At 48.0% G+C, this 19,124-nt stretch overlaps 1 protein-coding gene across 3 annotated transcripts in view; it reads right to left on the bottom strand.

The window, feature by feature from the left end:
* Window positions 1–7,947: 7,947 nt before the first annotated feature.
* Window positions 7,948–19,124, bottom strand: part of SUFU (SUFU negative regulator of hedgehog signaling) — a 142,746-nt gene continuing 131,569 nt past the window's right edge. For all 3 annotated transcript variants that reach the window (XM_072621112.1, XM_072621127.1, XM_072621116.1), the window contains 2 exons: window positions 14,824–14,892; window positions 7,948–12,052 (listed from right to left, as the gene is read on the bottom strand). In XM_072621112.1, the coding sequence (XP_072477213.1) occupies window positions 11,963–12,052; window positions 14,824–14,892 (159 nt within the window). In that variant the 3' untranslated portion in view covers window positions 7,948–11,962. The remainder of the gene's footprint in view (window positions 12,053–14,823; window positions 14,893–19,124) is intronic.

Raw genomic sequence — 19,124 nt, 5'->3', positions numbered from 1 at the left:
AGGAGGAGGGACGGAGGAGGGGACTGGAGAAGGGAGGGAGCGCTCGCGGGAGGGACGGGAAGGGACGACCCCCCGCCTCCCCGAGCCCCCCCAAACCGCGTCTCCTCGTGGGCTGGGGGTGCCGGAGAGAGGAAGGTAGGGGAGAACCCGAGCCGAGCCGCTTTGGCCCGAGCCCCCTTCACCTCTTCGCGGCCACCTCGCCTCCTCCTCCGGACAAGGGCAAAAAACCCTAGCCAGGCCAGGCCAGTCCCACCCCGCGCCTCAGACGCTGGACAGCGGGCGAGAAAAACAAGGATTGATCCAACTAGAAAGGAATTTTTCTCCGCTGCTCGGGAATGGGAGGCTACGCACCTCTCCTCCCCAGCGCCTGCCCGCCCTCCTCCCCGTCACCCTCTGTCCTTCCTCCCGTCCCCGCCCCACCCCGGCTCTCTTCTTCTCGGCCTCGGGGGCTCGGGGGCTCGGGGGCTCGCTGGGGGCCGAGCTCGGCTGTCCCCGGCTCTGCTTAGCGCAGTGGGGGCGGGGAGGGGAGGGAGGCTGGGGGAAGGGAGGGAGTTAGAGAGGACATCGAGGACCCTTTGGTCTGGGTTCCCCGCCCCCGCACCGCCCACCTTGGGGCTTTTTTTTTTTTTAACCAAACAAAAATATGTGCTTGGGTTTTCAAACGCCGGCCCCCAGTGCTGATCCGGCCAGCGCCTGTCAGCCCGGCGCGGCCCCCGGGAGCTAGGCTCGGGCCCGGGGCCCCGCGATCGCCGCAGCCTTTCCGCTCATCGTCAGATCGGGGGAAAAAGGAAGAATGAGGCCCGCCCGCAGCCCCCGCAGCCATCTTGACGCGTTATTGTTACTTCAGGGATGAAATGTTTAATAAAAATAAGTGCTCGTCTGGTCTTCCCTTGCTCCCCTAGCAACAACTCGAGACCCGGCTCCGCCGGACCGCCTGACCACGGCCCCAGGCTCCTCCTCGGACCCTGGGCCCCAACTCTGGGCCCAGCCTCCTGCGGGACCCGCAGCGCATCCAGGGCCTCCAGTCTGGCTATAAAGCTCCAAGGGGTTCGTGCGTTTCTAGGATAGTGAGAAGGGGCGTGTGTTCAGACCGAGTCCGGATCCCTCAGCTCTCCGCCCCCATCAGCCCTCCTCCACAGGGAAGCGGGGATCACCGGGCATTATAACATCGCAATGACACCCGGACTAGTCCGAGACCCCGCTGGAAGCAGAGGCCACAGGGCCCAGAGAAAGGAACAGGCTTTGAGTATTACTGCGGGGGAGAGAAAAGGAGAGGGAGGTCTTTAAATCGCCGCCCTTTTACACCGGCGCTCGCGCTATAAACGAATCGGGAGGGGGGAGGGGCGAGGGCCTGGTCCGGAAGTGCCGCCGCAGCCGCCGGGGCGCTCGGCCCCGCCCCCTCCCCGCCTCCGTCCCGGAGCCTGAAGCTGCCATTGGCCTCGCTCCCGCTCCCCCTCCCCTCAGTGAAGCGAGCGAGCCGCCCTTGTCATGTGACCCGCTTTCAGTTCGCTACATTAAGCATTCCGAGTTCGGGGCATCTTAAAGTGTTATGGTCCCTGTGGCCGCTCGGTCTGGGCCTCTCGCTGGGTCTGCTCCTCCCAGGCGGTGGGGCCCGGGACCTCGGCTTTCCAATAGGGGAGGGTCACCGGATGAGCCCTTCTGCCTGAACGCGGCTGCTAGGGGAGCTCGAAGGGGCCAGTCTGAGGTCTCCGCCCACTTCGTCTCTCCCTCATCTCCCCTCTAGAAACCCGGGGGACAGGTCACCCCCACCCCCAGTGGCCGGCGGGGGCCCTGAGCCTGGTCTAGAGTGCCTCGGCCCAGCCTTCCCCGGTGGGACGTCCGTCTCCTCGCCCCGCCCCCTGTGGGCGCTCGCTCTCCGCCTCACCTCCTCTCTTCTGCCCCAGTGGGGGGAAGGGCCTCCCCTCCTGCCCCCCGCATCCCGCCTCCCCTACCCTGGGGAAGTTTCTGCTCTGCCGCTGCCCCCCTTCCCTCCCCCTCCTCTTCCCTAGGGGAAATCTCTGGCCTCCTGGTCTCTTTGCTGCCCCCCTCCCCTCCCCAGCTCTCTGGACAGAAAGCAGGATGACGTCTTTTTCACCTCTCACGCCTCGTGGGAGATCTTTTATCTCTCCGTGTGTGTGTGTGTGGGGGGGGGGGGGGTGTCTCTTTGCCCTGACCCCCCACTCCTACTTCCCTGGGATCCTGTTCCTCTAGCCGACGCTTTTCAGTGCGCTTGGGGTTCAGCAGACTGCTTGTGTTAGGTTAATGGGGGAATCATTCAGTAACAGTCAGTAAACGTTCATTAAGGGCCTGCTCTGGGCCAGTTCGAAGAGCTGGGGATGAGAAGGAAGAAAAAAGACAGTCCCTGGTCCCGGGGGAACAAGCTTATATAGAATAGGAAATGAGTAAGAGAAGGAAAGCAGTAGAAGTGAGAGGGGCTGGGGAAGTCTTCCCGTAGACTCGGACTTAAACCAGCAGGCAGAGAAGAGCAGGGAGGGAGAGCGTTGCAGGCCTAGGGCACAGCCAGGAAGTGTCCGGAGCCAAGTCGATGGATTGTCTTGGTGATAGGACAAGGGGCAGTAAGGCATAGGTAGGAGGGAGCTAGGAAGGGCTTTGAATACCAAACACATGATTTTGTATTTAATCGTGGAAGGGATAGGGAGACACTGGAGTTTATTGAGTGAGGGGGTGATATGGCTGAACCTACACTTGGGAAAATGACTTTGGTGGCCTAATGATAAATGAGAGTGGAGAGAGACTTGAGGGAGGCAGACCCACCAAAGGCTGTAGTCCAGGTGTGAGGTGATAAGTACCTGTACTTAAGAAGGGTGGCAACGGTCACAGGAGAGGAAATGGGGAGATGATTTGAGAGATGTTCTTGACAACAGATTGGACATAGAGGGCGAGGGATAATGAGGAATCAGAGTGGCACCTAGGTTTGGAGTCAGAGACTTGGAGGGTGGTGTTGCCCTCAACCATAATAGGAAAGGTAAGTGATAAGAAGCATTTAGGGGGAAAGAAAACAACTTCAGTTTTGAACTTGGTGAGTGTAAGATGTCTCTGGACAACTATTTTGAGATGTGTGAAAGACAGTTGGAGATGTGAGACTGGAGGTCAAGTTGGGCAGGATAGGTAGTTTTCAGAATCATCCACATAGTAATTCATGGGAGCTGATGAGATCACCAACTGAAGTAGTATATCAAGAGGGTCTAGGACTGAAGCCTGTAGGACACCTACAGTTAGAAGTTGTTACCTACTGAGGATCCCAAAACAGAGAGAAGGGGGTGTTAGTGAATCTATTTCCTTGTATCCATGGACTCCAAAGACAGACAGATTCTTTGGAGAGGCTGCTGAAGCTGCACTACTGGGAAGTTCATTTTCATAATCCCTGGGTTTAGTTTATTTCATGTTCAGAGAAGCCAGCAAGTTCTTGACACTCCAGCCTTTCCCATACATAATACATGCTGCTCTTCTCTCCTGAGGTTGCCTCAGTCTATCCTAAACAGACCTCCTCACCTGGTCTCCCAGATCTGCTGGTTGAGAGATACATTTAAGTATTTCCCATGGCAACTGGTTTAGAATGTCTTCCATTTTCCTTTCTTCATGTCCAAATCATACTCATCCTTCAAAGCCCAACTCAGATCTCCTCTAGTAATCTTTCCTTCCCTGCTCTGGATTATACAGAACTGAACATGTATCACTTATTTGGCCCTTAGCTTTCACTGCCTTCTAACCATTATCAGCCTTGAATCCTTGAGGACCTCATAGGATTTATAGTAGCTAGAAGAGCCCTGAGATCATCTAGTACAATCTTCCCATTTTATAGATGAGGAAACCAAGGCCCAAGGAAGTGAAGTGATTTGCCTTGTCCTGAGCTCCAGACCTACATTTCCAATTGCCTATAGTATATCATCTTCATCTCAGTGATCAAATTGACCATCTCTAAAACTCAGTTTATCTTCCTCCTCCCACCCCCAATTCCCCACCCCAAAACCACTTCTGATTTCACTGTTTCTATCTGTAGCACCCCCATTCACTTGGTTTATAGCCTTGGGCTTATCTTTGACAACTCCCACTTTTCTTAGCTTTTCAATTCTGATCAGTAACCAGCACTTGATTCCATTTCTGCAGTAGTTCTCTCAAGTTCTCTCTTTCTGAAGATTCCCAGTGCCTCTACAGGTCTTCCTGACTCCACTGGTTTGCCTTCTCCCCTTCAATCCTCTTCAAACTTCTGCCAGAATAATTTTTATGTGCAGAGCTGAGCCAGGGAGAGGAGTATGAATGTGCTTGGTAGGTAATAGGGAGCCCCTGGAGGGTTTTGAGCTTAGGATTTCACATCACTCATTTGGCTCTTAGCACTCACAGCATTCTACCAGTAGTCCATGGGTTCTTTGGCTAAGGCAATCCACTCACTGATCTAGTCATATCAGAAATCTCCAATGGCTTCCTCACTGGTCAAAGAAGAAAATTCACCCTCCTCTTGCCTAGCATTCAAGGCCCTCTACCCCTCAAGTCTTTCCCAACTCATCTCCTATTATTCCCCTTTACACATTACTCTTAGTCCAACTGCCTCACTTTGCTCATTCTTCCCTGCCAGTAGGATGCCCCTCCCTCCTCTTTGCCATCGAAAGCTTCACTCAAGTGCCACCTCCTTTAGGAAGCTTTCCCTGATTGGCCTCCTCCCGATCAATAATATTCTCCAACTTTAGCACTCTGGGGTTTGGTAGCTCTAATCCACTTCCCATGTAAGGTAGTGCATTAGAGTTACATTACAATTTGGTGGAGGGGGGTGGGGGGAGATAACTATAAACTCCTTGAGGGCCAGGGTTAGCAGAATCTTTCTTTTGCCCCATTGCCTAACAATTGCCCAGTGCCACAAGCATATAATAAATATTTGTTGTGCTGTAAGAAGCAGAACCAGGATTCACACATAGGTCTTCTGACTCCCAATCCAGTGCTCTCTAACATTCCTCTTTACAGGAAGCCTTCCACCAATCTCTTCCCCATTCCTCCTGACCCAGGACTTCTCTCCAATCTTCCTGAAGGCAGGGCCAAGATCTTTTCCTCTATCTTTAGAGAATCATGTGCAAGGCACACCAGCCACTCAAGAAAATGTATGAAGCAGGTTCTTCTTCCCTAACCCCAATTCTGTATCCTGAGAACCCTTCAGTTGGAACAATAGTACCCAGCTCTTGAGGCTGAATGGGGCCTTGAGAGGTCATCTAATCCATTCTCCCATCTCTGGATAGGTCAGCACTAGTAATCGCATCCTGTTTTTGAGCCCAGCCCTTGATTGCTTAAGCAAAGAATGTAGACTCTAGGGTAAAGACTAGGGGATTCTTATTGAAAGAGGCCTCCTTCCCCCCCCTGCACTGGTTACATGGCATCCAGGATTTTTCTTACTCTTCCAGCACCCTATGGTTTGGATGGGGAAGCAGGTCTCCATCTGGTTTGAACCCAGGAGTTCCATCTGTTATTCGTCAGAGCTCTCTGAAGAATTAAACAGAAAAAGGGCAGAGTTTGTGTCTCTACTGTCTGACCTCTGACGTCCCCCATGTAAGAGATCTCCAAGGGGGGCTGCCTAGATAAAAATTACGTACTGATACCTATTATTAAAATATTTATAGTGTTGTAAGTTGAGGTGGAGCAGACCTTGGAGGGCATTCTAGTCCAATTCAGTTTATAGAGGAAATAAACAGCTGACCAGAGGTTCAGTGACTTGTCCAAGGCCACAAAGGTAATACGAGTCACATTTGGAATTCAGACCTAGGTTCCCTGACTCCAAGTCCAACACTCTTGTCTCAGACGCATTCCCACCTCCACTCCTAATTCAGGAAGGGAGGCAGGTCCCTGTTTTGCCTTTTGAAAGGACAACATTCCCAACAATGATGGACTAACCAAGGGACCTGAACTCAAGTGGCCTCCAAAAGAAGGGCTTCCTCAATGCTCTTTCACCTCCTCTGGTTCCTTAGCAACCTCTCAGGGACCCAGGTCTTGATCAGGAAGAGGACTGTTCTTTTGCTTTTCTTAGGGCAGAGGTCGGAACTGACATCCTCCCCCTCTTTTCCAGTTTTAGGGGTCATCTCTCTCGTGCACTGCCTTTACCTGTCTTTGTAGTTTTTTGAGTTTCTCCTTCTCTTTCTCCAGGGACATTTGCCCCTGTAGTAAATCAGTCTCAGCCCACCCGGCTGTTCCTCTCCCAGCTCAGCCACAGCTGTTGCAGCTGCCCCAGTCCCAGCTGGACCCAGCTGACTCATTTTCCGCTCACATCCTCCTTCTGGTCAGGCCAGTTTGGCAAATCTTTTCCCCATTCCCCCACCCTATAGCTCTTGGAGGCTCTAAACCCCCTTGGCACCTTAAGGAATGCATGAGGTTCAAGATCCTCAAGAGGAGACATCAAAGCCAGTAGGGGTCCCAAACCTGAAGGGACTAGCTTTTCTCCTACCTTGGGGTCCCTTTCCCTGAAAGACTGAGGTCAGGAGGGGGGCTGTGCTCAGGACCAGACACCCACCTGTCCTTCCTCCCTGTTTCTTGCCAGAAACAATCCAGCTTAGCTCTGAGTCAGAGCAGAGCACACCCCCCCCCCCATCACCGTAGCCTCAACTGTCAGCCCCAAACTTGTGCCAAGAATCTGATGTGCAAGGGCAACACCACCCACAGAGACAGGCACTCTCTCTCTCTGAACCTGCCTAGCTCTGTTGGGAGGCTTGAGAAGATGCTGGTGAAGGGCATGGTTAGGTTTTCAGGGAATCATTCTGGGGGCCTGGGAGGCCCTAGAAATATTAACTTTTGCTTCAGACCTAGGCCCAGTCCCTCCCCATTCCCTTCCTCCTGCTGCCTACGGGGCTGAGGGGCCCCAGCCAGGGACCTGCCCAGCAGCTCCTGGAGCTGGTGTGCTTGCTGGAGTTCATCAGTAGGTCATAGGTAGAGGGGGAGGTACAGGTCTGATTCTCAACAAGCAACACCCCCCTCCATAACATGGTCAGATCCTTGAAGGGTGACAATAAATAAAGAGCTGGAGATTCCTTTGGAAGAAGCAGTTAGTTAAATCACCCAGTCATCACCTGTGCCCCAGCAACTGGATCCTTGGGGCCCTGCCCCCATTGTTCACAGATCATCACCCTCCCCAACGATAGGTGAGGGATGCTGATGCTCCTTCAGCCTTCCTCCAGTCCCACCCCCCAACAAGGAGGAACAAGCAGAACAAAACAATCACGAAGACAGGGTTCCTTGGACTAAAAATCAGTCTCAGCTACAAAGAAACTTGAGTCTCCTCAGTTGCTAATCATTTCTTCTAATCTGGCTTCTGGCTGAAGGCGTGGGGACAGACACTAGGGTAGCCAATGAAAGACACACCCAGAACCAAGGTGGCAAAGGAGGGAGCCCAGCTGAGCCTGTAGGGTGACTACTCCCTGTAGGAGTCCCTTTATACAAGGGGATGTATCATCCTGACCCTGAAGACTAAGAGGCCAGATCCACATTCTTCTCATGGGCCTCTTTGGGCATTTAGAGTGGGAAAATGTGACTTCCTGTGCAAAGACCCACTCCACTAACCTTCCCTCTGTGTTTTCCTCATCATTCCTTGCTTTGGATGGGGCTTTTCTTCCAGGGTTGGGCTTGGGCAGAGAGGTTCTGCTCCCTATTCCTCTCCAGTCCTCCCCTCCATGACCTTATAGGAATTTATGAGCACTGAGTTGGGATCTGGACAAATAATTATTTTGTGTGACAAAAAAATTATCAACTGAGTAATCCTCCTACTCCTTTCCATATCCCAACAAGGCCCTGAGGGGGTCTTTCCACTGCCTCACAGGGTCATCCTCAGCTCGATTATTCCACAGCTCAGGGACACCGTGGAGCCACCTACCAATCTCCTGGGATGTAAAAACTCAATTCTGGCATGGCTCCCGTTCCACCCCTGCCCAGACAGAAAGCAGCACAGGACAAGGGTAGTTCTGCAAACATGTTTAATGCACTTAGATTACACGGAGGGAGAGGGGGTGGGAAGGAAACGGTTTCAGTGAGTCACTGAAAAAATTCTTACAAAAGTCTTGGCCTGCCACAGTGCCCAGGAACCAAGTCACCACTGACAATAGAAACTAATACAAAAGATTAAAAAAGCTCTGCTCAAAGGAGCTTTCAGGTTTTTGTAACAAAATGAGAAGTTGAGTTACAGTATCCTGACCCAAGACAGGACTGAGCACTTCCCTTTGGGCACAAGGTCCTCTCAGCCAGAGAGGAAAAGAACCTGGTTAAAAAGCAGAGAAAGGGGGACTCCCTCACAGTACAATGTCAATAATTCAGCTCTCTGCCAAACTTCAAAATTCAGGCCAAACACAGTCTTAGGTCTGTCTCTTTTCAAAAGTGCTCTAGACTTTTCAGATCCCTGAGACTTCTCCCCATACCTCTCTCTCATCTTAATCCTTGGGCCACCCCTCTGGAAAAAGCCAAGGCAAGACCAGAGTTTTCTTAAGATGAGAGTATGACCATGGCTGGATTCTTAGATTTTGACCCAGAGAGACGGATGTGAGCAATTCTTTAGCCTCTAAGGGATAGTTGCCCAGAAGTGATGAGCGACAATGACAAGTGCTGCCCAAGATTCTGAAAGCCTGAAAGATTCTGTGTCCTATAAGACTTTACTGGTATCCCATCAGAGAGCCATCAAGATTGTAGACACTGGGGAATTCCCCCTTCTCCTTAAAGAGGCTACCATGGAATATGAGACACAAGGAAATGACGGGAGAAGAAAATAGTCCTAAGTGGGACCACTAAAGAATCAGTCACTACAGGGAAGGAAAGACCCTCCCTTGGAGCTGGGAGAATTCAAAGTTAGAAAAGGAAGAGTGGATACCCAGTTCAGGATACAAGTTCCTGAGAGTCTGTCTAGAGGATGAGTCTACAAAGTCCAAGGAAAAGCTGGGTCAGCATAGAACTCAGTGATGATTGCTGTTCCACTTTTCCTGAGACTCCTGAACAGGAAAACCATAAAGACCCCCTAACTTGTAATTCCTTTCCAACTTCCACCAAGAGACTGGAGCCAATAGAAAGGCAGCATGCACATGCACAGCCATGTATGAAAAGTACTTTGGAAAAGGGACATGAAGTCCTGAGCCCAAAAGGAACATTCCTGGAATAGGAAGGGTAAAGTCTTCCAGACTGCCAAGTGGGCTTTCTGGGCAATGTGTATCCTTCCATGACACCTTCCTGCACTAGGCTATCCTTCACATTGCTCTCCCCATTCACACAGAACTACCCAGGTTCCTGAAACTAATATTCAACTCATTAATCCCAAACCACCTCATGCTTTTGGCACCTGGGGAGACTTTGGCTTAGACACCAAACCACATTAAAACTGAAAAGGGGGAGAGGACTGTGGAGAGGGGCACTGAAATTTCTATCTAGGGCTTAAAGAGGAGTGACCAGGCTGGCTGCATCTTTCTTCCCCTTTTATGAGGCAGAAAAGTGGAAGAATTTAAAAGGGATGGAGATGGCAGTAGCAGAGGGATTAGGGGATGAATTGGAAGCATCTCAGGGCTAAGGCTAAAGACATTCTTCCTGGAGAAATCCTCCTGAGAAGACCAAAGAACACTGCTGGAATCAGAGACACTAAGAAGGCAATCATCAAGCTGGGGTACATGGTGCCAGCAACTGGAAGCCAAGGGGCACATAGAATGAAGATGGAACCTTGCTGGGGAATTCGGGAACTGAGCAAATAAAACACCCACATTTTTCACACATGAAAGATGAAGCTCTAGTAAAGAATTCCTAGGCCTGAGTGGAAGATATGCTTGGAAAATCCAGAGAAGGACTGGTTTGTTTTCACATCTAAGATTCATGAATATAGTTCACAAGAACAAGTCTTGTTCCCCCTAAGCATTCTGGAGACCACTAGGTTCTTGGACACCATTTAATGTTGAGCTTCCTTCTTCCTCTGATCTTTGGCACCAGCCTTCATCTCTTCAATTCCCTAGAGAAGGATTCAGGGCAATTTTTTGCCTAATTGGGCATTGGAGGGGTTGTCATCTCTCATGCCAACTTTTTGTGAGCCATGATGTGTCACGGACTATGGTAGGCTTCTCATATTATGGAGATGTGTGTTGGATGGTGCCAGAAATGGTCTCAATTCCACAGCTAAAACAACTTCATTCAGGTCTAGGGAGGGAACCTAAAGGAGGCCTTGAGAGGCCAGGACTGGATTGGTGTCCTTGGACATGGTCATGTGAGGATGAGAAGACATGTACTTAGGGAGTGGCAAGAGAGAGAGTACTTGTAATAAGTCAGAGATAGGGAGGAAGGGACTAGAGATATGGAAATGGGGAGGAAGCCAGAGATTCAGGAAGATAGAGGCCAGGGATATTGGGAGAAGCCAAAAATTTGCTAATGGGAGAGTGGCCAGAAATGTAGGGGGAGAAGCCAGAGATTTAGGGGGAGAGGGACAGAAGCGTAGGGAAAAAGACTACAGATAAAGAACAAAGCAGAGGGGGTTAGTGGGAGAGAGGTTACAAATACAGTAGAAGAGGCCTGAGATGCAAGGGCAAAGGAAAAAAGCACAGAAGACAGAGGTCTAGAGAGAAAGAAGAACAAATAAAGGAAGTAAATGAATTTAAGAAGAAAGGAGAGGAGGTGGAATGTGCTATTGCAAAATGATAACAAGACAGATGTTGGAAGTTTATTTTTCAGCTTTTAATAAACTAGAAATTCCTCGAGCCTGGAGCTGTGGGGGCCTGAGGGAAGATGAGATCAGAAAGGTGGGAGGAGAGAGAATGGGGACCTAAAAGGTCACACAAACCCTGAGCTAGTTGGAGGTGGGGGAGGTGCCTGCAGGGGCTGAGACTCTCCCTCTCCTAGGCTGGTCCCAGTTAGAGTGAGAAGCCCACTGAGAAGGGGAGGCTGATATCTTCTCCAAGTTTCCAAGAGTCTGGGCAGTGCTGGCTGCTGTCCTCATGCCTCACAGGCTCCAGTTTCAGACCAAGGGGCTCCCAGAGGCTTCTAGAGCCCAACCCACCTGGCAAAAAACACAGCCTTTCCTAGGAGGGTTGGGCCATGGCCTCGTATCATGTTAGGGGGTCTCAGGTCTCCAGAGGCATAGGTTCACCCCTGTCCTACACCTAGATGACTCCTGCTTCTGAACACCCTTCCAATGGGTCCAAAATGGCTTGTGAGCTGGTAAAGAAAAGTCCTTCTGTCCAAAAGGCCCTACAACAGCTATTCATTGGCAGGCAAACACTAAGCACCTTCTAGTGACATGGCCGGCTGGGGAGCTGGGGGAGGGGGAAAGGCTAGGTATCCCCTGCCCCTTTTCAAGAGAAGAAAGTTCAACTTGAAAACCAGTTCCATTTAAAACAAAAACAAAACCAATATGCATGACAGCTTCTAGACACCTTTGTGGAGCAATTAAATACCATATGGTTTCTAAAAAATAAAATATAAAAAACAAAACAAAACAAAAAACCCAAACATACTCGGAGGAATTGTTCTGTAGCCAGGAGGAATTTGACTAACAAAAGGTTTCCAGAGTCAGGAGGAGCCAGCGCATTTAATCCATGGGTCTAGGGCTCTTCCCCAGACCTGCAGAAGTGGGCAAGCATAGAGGAGTGAGGTCAGACAGCTTGTGGGAGAAAGTCAGGGGGCCTAGAGTCATATCCCCAACCAGAACCAGAGGTGGAATGACAGAGCTGTTAGCCACTCATTTGGTCTGGTGGGACCTGAGCTGGGCTGGAACAAGGTCTCATTCACTCCTAATGGGCCTGGAGTGGCCTGGCCCCCAGATAAGAGGTGAGGTGGAGGGGAGCCAGGGCCAGGCCCTATGTAAGCACCCCATTGTGGGCTGCAGTGGCTGTGCAGTAATCCTCTCTCTTTTCCTTTTATTTGCAGGAATCGTTTTTTACTGCAATCATTACACTGTTGAGTCACTTGGGAGCTAGGCCGGGCTCTCATGGTTGTCTGAAGGAAGGGGCCGAACTCAGGGCTAGTGCAGCGGGCTGTCAAACACAACGTCTGGCAAAATGGAGACTTTCAGTTTCTTTTCTGGCCAGCTGTATTCCTTGGGAAGTTTGAACTGTGAATGAGAAACAGAAACAGATAAACACAGTAGACATATTTAGTAGAGCTCACTCCCCTTTCCTCCTTCTGGGGTCCAAGTGAAGACAAACTAGAACCAATTAAATGTTCATCTCATCTCCCCCCCACCCTCAGTCCAGGTGACTCATTTCCCATTGGAGGCCCTGAAGAGCAGAAATGGGGAGAGAGGAGAGAAGAGTCACTCGAGTGACTTCAACTTCAAATGCCAGAACAAAGGCAGGTAGCTAGAGAGAAGGTATTCCTTTACCCAGGTTTTTCCTCTGCCTGGTGCAAAGAAAATAGCACTGAATGAGGAATTGAGAGACCTGGGTTCTGGTCGATCCTGGCTCTGCCACACTGATGTATGATCTTGGCTGAATTGCTTCCTATCTCTGAACCTCAGTTTTCTCTTGTGCAAAATGAAGGGTGGGGGAGGTTTGGATTATTCATAAAGCGTCTTTTAGCTTTTCCCAATGGGTAACAGCCTCCAACCTAAGCCCTAAGAAGAAGTTCTAGTACACCAAAATTCTAGGATTCCCAAGCCAAGACCATTCTTTTTTTGTGTTTTGACATCATTAACCAAAGGTGGTTGCAGGCAAGTTTCCTAACCTCTCCTTACCACCCATCTCTATCTCACTTCTTTGGGCCTGTTCTTGCCAAAAGCATGGAAATTCCCATTCAGAGTTTGGGGCTTAGAGCATCCAGATGTTAGGGTCTTGACCTTCCTGGCTACAGTGGTTTTTGCAAATGTAGAAAGAAGGTTCCTACATTTGCTGCAGATTGAAAAATGTCTCCAAAGAAGAAAAGTTCCTGGCTTCCTTCCTAAGCACCTGGTCCCTCTGTGCTGCCCTTCCTTCCCACAAAGGTCAGGGAGGGGGTGTTAAAGATCCCAAGAGTCTAGTTGTGCCCCTGAAGGAAAAGTCTTCAACCCTAGCCTTCTTTCCACCTTTCCAAGTTACACTGAAATCTTTTCTGTTACCTGGCCAATAGCTATCTCATGGAAATTAAAGGATGGGTCATTTCCTCCTTTAAACAGAGGCTTTCCAAAAACAGGGCACATTGGGCTCTTCAGGAAACTTCATATACCACAGATTGGCCCTATGTTTGTCTTACCATCCACAAGGAACTTCAAGCCAAGTAACTGCTGGGAATAGAAAAGAAGCAAGGACTGGAAGGGGTTCAGCTTGCCCATTTCTGGGGTTGGAAGATATGAGTATGAAGCCTCTTGCTCATTCCTGCCCCTTAATTAGATTAAGGAGGCCCATGTCACTGGTAAGTGTGGGAGAGTAGTGAGGGGAAGGTGAGAAAAAAGAGGCAGGGTGTAGGGGAAGACTCTGGTCAGGAAAACAAAACAGAAAAGGGCTATTTTTGGTGACCTACTTTCTTGAGCTCCCCTGCTCCCTTTTCTCCTCTCTATACCATCACATTCTCCTTCTCCCAACACCCAGCACCCACCCTCAAAGCTGAAGTTTGGCCTAGTGCCACTGTATGAGTGAGCTTGTGCTTGAACATGAGTACATCAGTGCCTGTCCAGAAATGTTTCCAGCAGCTGTCTTTGGTCTCTTTGAATGGACATCTCTAGGACACTGCCTATACAACGTCCCTAGGATGGGACCCTGTGTAAGTGTAAAAGAAAGAACAGACTCATTTGAAGTGAGTGCAGAGACAGGTCACTATTGTGCTGTATGATCTGTAAAGTAGTATCGTTAGGGATTTCCCAATTACCTGAAACAAGGATTAAACGTCCTGAACTGGGAGCCTCTCCTGGGTACCTCTCCAGGGCCTGCATGAACCCCAACTTTTCAGTCATAGACAGAAATGTTGTAGTAAAAAGGTGCCTGACAGGCTGTGCTTGGGCCCCAGATCTGGGAAAGGAAACTCTGGTTCTGGCAGATACCCAGCCTTGCCTGGCTCTGGAGCCCAGGCTGGGACCTGAGCCTCAAGGAAAGGTAACTGAAAGATTTTTGCTTCACTAAGATTCCAACTGGGGAGGGTTAAGTTAGGAAATTATTCTGCCTAGATGCTGGAGGAAAGGCATGCAGCATTATCAGGGCATGTTGTTCCAGCTCTCTAATGTGATGTTAACCTGGGCATTAAGGCAAATTGAGAACCAAATCCCTCAGAGGGAGGGGAAGAGACTAGAGGGAAGGAGAGAGAAAGGGTGGGAAGGGACTTTCCAAGATGAGGTAAGTCTCTCCAAGTGAGAATACAGAGTAAAGGAAAAGGATTATGGGCCCTTCTGTCCTAATAGGTGTGGAGTCCCAGTGGAACAGAACAGGCCCCAGTCCTCAACATAGGCTTCTTTCCTGGGTTCTGGGGGGAAGGATTGGTAGAGACCAAACAAGTGGGGAGGGCTCATGGAGAAAGGGAGGCAATAGTGAAAGTAGCTAATAGGTGGATATTCTGACAGAAAAAGTAAAAGTCCCCCTAGCAGCCCACCAGTATGTTTCCAAATGGAATACTATCTGGCAACAAACACGTGCTTTCTGTTCACAATTGGCCAGTTAACAGCAGGGGCTGGAAGAGAGTGAGGAGCAGCATGAAAGACTGGTCTGGCTTTTCAGTGGGGGCTGGTAACTTAGACAATTTGCAGGCATCCTTCCAGTGGCCTGAGGCTGACTAATGTGGGGAGGTGGGGGTGACTGAGGGGTGGGAGTGGGGGATGGGGAAGTCAGGGTAAAAAAAAAAGCCATTTAACGAAGAATCTTTGCCTCTCCCCCCACCTGATGACTGGATAAAGCTTTCATAGATGGATAAAAATAGGCTTACTTCTTCTGGAGAAGTCAAATCTTCTAAGTCTTCCAGCATTCTTTCTACAAATTCTTCAGTCAACAGAATCTGGAAACAGATACAAGAGTTTTAGGCTTTTATATTCAGGACTTTATCTAATTGTCAGCAACAGACTCTCTTCTTTTGCCTACACAGAAGATCTGAGTCCACTTTCTTTGGTTCGGGCCTTTTACTTTTGTTTCCCTTTTCCCTCTGCGAAGCCTGCCTGTGCTCCTGTCCCCCCAGCCCTTTTCTGGAGGGTCACTCATCTTTCCAAATGTGCTAATGGGGGTTTGGGAGGGAGAAGCAGTAAGACTGAAAGGAGACTGTCCGGAGAACAATGGCAGGACTGGCAGTGGACACAAGTCTGGCTTTCCAGTCTCTGGCCAGTATTTGCTAGTGCTAGTTCTGGGAAATAATTTGAAATATGGGGGAAGAAAAAGATTTTTGCTTATTTTTTTGCACAATTTGATGCAGTTATACTGAAAACTGATCCATGAAGCTCCTTCCTTCTCTAAGCCCATCTTGTCTCCCCAACCTCAATGCACCAGGGTCTTGCTTTCTGGCCACGTGGGAAGGCATGGTTCAGTAGAGGCAGAATAACAGCTTCTTGGGGATCCTGTCAAAGGGATCCCAGCTTTTGGTGTGGGTTGGGTCAGGTAACGTTTGAGGCACCTTCTAACCCTATGGATCTATGATTCATATATAAAGGCCTGGTGATTTCTAAGATTCCTTCCAGTTCTAAATCTTACCATCCTTGCCCAGCATTCTGGACATGCCAAGTGTTTCTGACTCTGACTCTATCAAGGGCACTGCTACCTACAAGTCATATAGACCATTGACATCCCTCTCCCTCATCTAATCAGTCATCAGGTCTTGTCTATTTTTTTCCATTGACACATCTCTTGTACATGTACGTCCTTCCCCTTTTTTCTCTGTTCCCACTGGTGCCACCCTTGTCCAGGCCTGCATCACCTCTCTTCCGGACTATGGACTGCATCAGGATCCTTGCTGCTTTCCTTGCCTCTGGTGTCTTTCTCTAGTTCATTGTACAAAAACTAAACGATAACTTTTTCTAAAGTATTGCTCTGAAGCTTCTTTCGTGGTAGCAAAAAACTGGAAATTCAGGGGATGTCCATCAATTGGGGAATGGCTGAACAAGTGTGGTATATGAATGTAATAGAATACTACTGTTCTATAAGAAATGACAAGCAGGATGATTTCAGAAAAACCTGGGAAGATTTAGATGAACTGATGAAAAGTGAACAAAACCAGGAGAACAATGTACACGGTAACAGCAACACTGTACGATGAAGAACACTGAATAACTTAGCTATCTATTCTCAGCAATATAATGATCCAAGACAATTCCAAAGGATTCAGGATGGAAAATGCTATCCACCTCCAAAGAAAGAACTGATGGAGTCTGAAATAGGATTGAAGGATACAATTTTCCTTTTTAATTTTTTTTGTAGTTTTTTTCCTGTGTCTTCACAATATGAGTAATACGAAAATAAGTATTAAATGACTGCATATGTATAACATATATCAAATTGTTTCCCATTTCAGGGAGGGGGGAGAGGAAGCGAGGAAAGAGAGAATTTGGAGCTCAAAATTTAAAAAAAATGCATGTTAAAAACTGTTTTTACATGTAATTGGGAAAAATAAAAAAAAGTATTGCTCTGATCACATCAAACCCTATAATGACTCACCACTTTCTACCACATCAAGTTTACTTCCATCTCCTACCACTTACTAAAGTGCACACTGTTCTAGGTAGGCCAGTCTCTCATATGGACATGTCATACTTATTCCCATCGTCATGTCTGCTTTCATGTTATTTCCTCAAATGTATATATCCTTCAAGTTTTGGCTTAAATGTCTTCTCCAGGAAGTCTCCCCTGATTACTTCAGCCCTCACTGATCTCTTTCTTCTCTCCTTTATCCCAGAATCTAGCCATGAAGCACATACACTCTAGGTATATTCACAGTCCTGTTAGTTACCTTGGCTCATTCCTGCTGGTACTTCATAGATTGATATATGGGTGCTTTTTGATAGGATGGAAAGGACTTTAGGGGGTGAGGAAGAAGGGAAGCCTTATTTTTGAAATTAGTTCCGATACAGATATGGAAGGATTATTTCAGGATGAAGGGGAAGAAAATGCAAAAGGTACCAGGGTGGGATGACTGAAATGGTGTTCTTTATCATAGTAGAAGCAGGCTGGCTCACAGTCTTAGGCAGGGAGATAATGAAATAAGCAGGTCCTTTTTGCCAGTGGTTAGGAGAACACATTGAGCCAGGGCTGGATAGGAAGTATGAATTTCCATAACAAAGCAATGTAGGGGGAAAAGAGAAAGCTCGAATGATAAGGCAGATGAACTGACCCCTGCCTTCTGGATGTATGGACAGTGGGTCAAGATATGCTCATGATAATTCTCCTGACTCAATTTCCCCACTGACACCTGGCAGACTTTAAGCCTGACTGAATGCAAGTGGATCGTCTAATCCTGCCAGGGGTTGACATGAAGTTGGGGAGATATTGTATCCCTTCAATGTCCTTACTATTGGTGGCAATTTCCTATAGTCAAAAGGTTTGTAAGCTTAATACCAGATCTATTCAATTATAGATTATGGGTAGGGCAACACCCGAGGGTGTCTAAAATTAAGCTATTAGGCACAGGACTTTAGACCAGCAACATTAAATTAGGGTCCTTTAATTCTTAGTAATACTGTGGAGACAATTAGGTCAAGAGCTTGTGAAGTTAGCAACATAAATATTATCTGTGTCTCAGTTGGTTAATGTTTAAAAAAAAAAATTCTTTTGTGGACCATATTGTAAATGCTTTAAAAAGATGTATCATCTGACCAAAAGTTTGAATTGCTTTATCTGTTATAAACTGTGCTAAAAAAAAAAAAAAAAGATATGCTCATGATAACATAGTATAGAAGATAAAGGGCATATCTCAAAAGGAAGCCCTGGCAGATAGGATGGGATGGAAAACCCAAAAAGAAGGTTTTCCCAGGAGGTTCTAAGATGCCCAGATTGCACCCTTAAGGAATACTGTCAGAGAGTAAAATAGTGGAGGAAGTCAGGATGTGGCATAAAGGGGAGAAGTGAAGAAGGAAGGATGGTGGGGGAAAGGGGAGACATAAGGAAGGGGTATGGGTCCCAAAGGAAGAGGAATACAGAAGAGACTCACTGAGAAGGGCACAAGATTCTAGACACTATGTATTTTCATCCTATTTTGGAGGAAAATGCCGGTCTTCTGTGATGACTGACATAAAGCAGGAACCCCAAAGAGTGACACTATGACAACAATTCAACCAAGGCCATCTCTAAAGAAAAGTTTTCTTGGATGGCCATTATTCCTTTTTCTCTGGGCTCTACTTTTGTTTCAGCATGAAACTGTTTTCTTCACAAAGGGCCTACTCAGTGACCTGTGGGGGTCCCTGACCACAAGACTACCTTGAACTAAACATGATCTTTTCCGAGCACACAAGCCCCTAAGTCAGAGCCTCACTGGGGCTCTTACTGCTCTAAAGCTTGCTCATGCTTTCTAAGCCTGCCATTTCTGTGAAAACCCCTAGTTTCTTCACAATTCCACCCCAGTTCTCAACATAACCAGACCAAGTGGGTGGCACAGAGGTCACATTCACATTTTTATGCTTCAAGCTCTATCTTCTCAGACAAATGTTAGCATATGCAATAGTGTGTCTAAACCCCAATTAGGTGTAATTACTTCTGCTCAGTCAGACTAGGGTTACTTCTCATCCACATATGATTACTGAAGAGATGGACCTAGGTTAGAGAATTCCCTGGAATAGTACTGCATCAGAATACTAAGGACCGAGAAAGAGGGTAATATGACAATCATGGAGTCAGGGAGACCAGTAGGAAGTAAAATGAGAAAAACATTTCCAATTTACTCAACCACCCTACAGGTCACCCTTAGCTATGCTGAAAGAAATCTCCTGGGCTAGTAAATTGCCATATGGACCCACTAGTCCAAAGCAGTTTTGGTACATATGCAGGTATGCCTGTACAGGAGACTTTTTTGGAGGGAGTGAAGCTATGATCCTGATTTTAGGAAGGAAACCAACAATCTCAGGATTATCTTGATTGTGATTTATACCAAGGTGAGAGGAAGAGAGCATGAGGACAGAAGGGGGGAAAAGTCCTATTAAGTCTTTCTAACCTTTCCACCCCTTTTATTGTCATAGTGCTAATAATTGCAGACTTTTCCTGAAAACTACACATTATTTTAAAGTTGCTGTTTACATTTTTAAAAAAATTACATGA

The sequence above is a fragment of the Notamacropus eugenii genome, chromosome 1, assembly GCF_028372415.1.
Source record: "Notamacropus eugenii isolate mMacEug1 chromosome 1, mMacEug1.pri_v2, whole genome shotgun sequence".
NCBI classification, from domain to species: domain Eukaryota; kingdom Metazoa; phylum Chordata; class Mammalia; order Diprotodontia; family Macropodidae; genus Notamacropus; species Notamacropus eugenii.
This window is presented reverse-complemented; position numbering and strand designations above follow the sequence as displayed.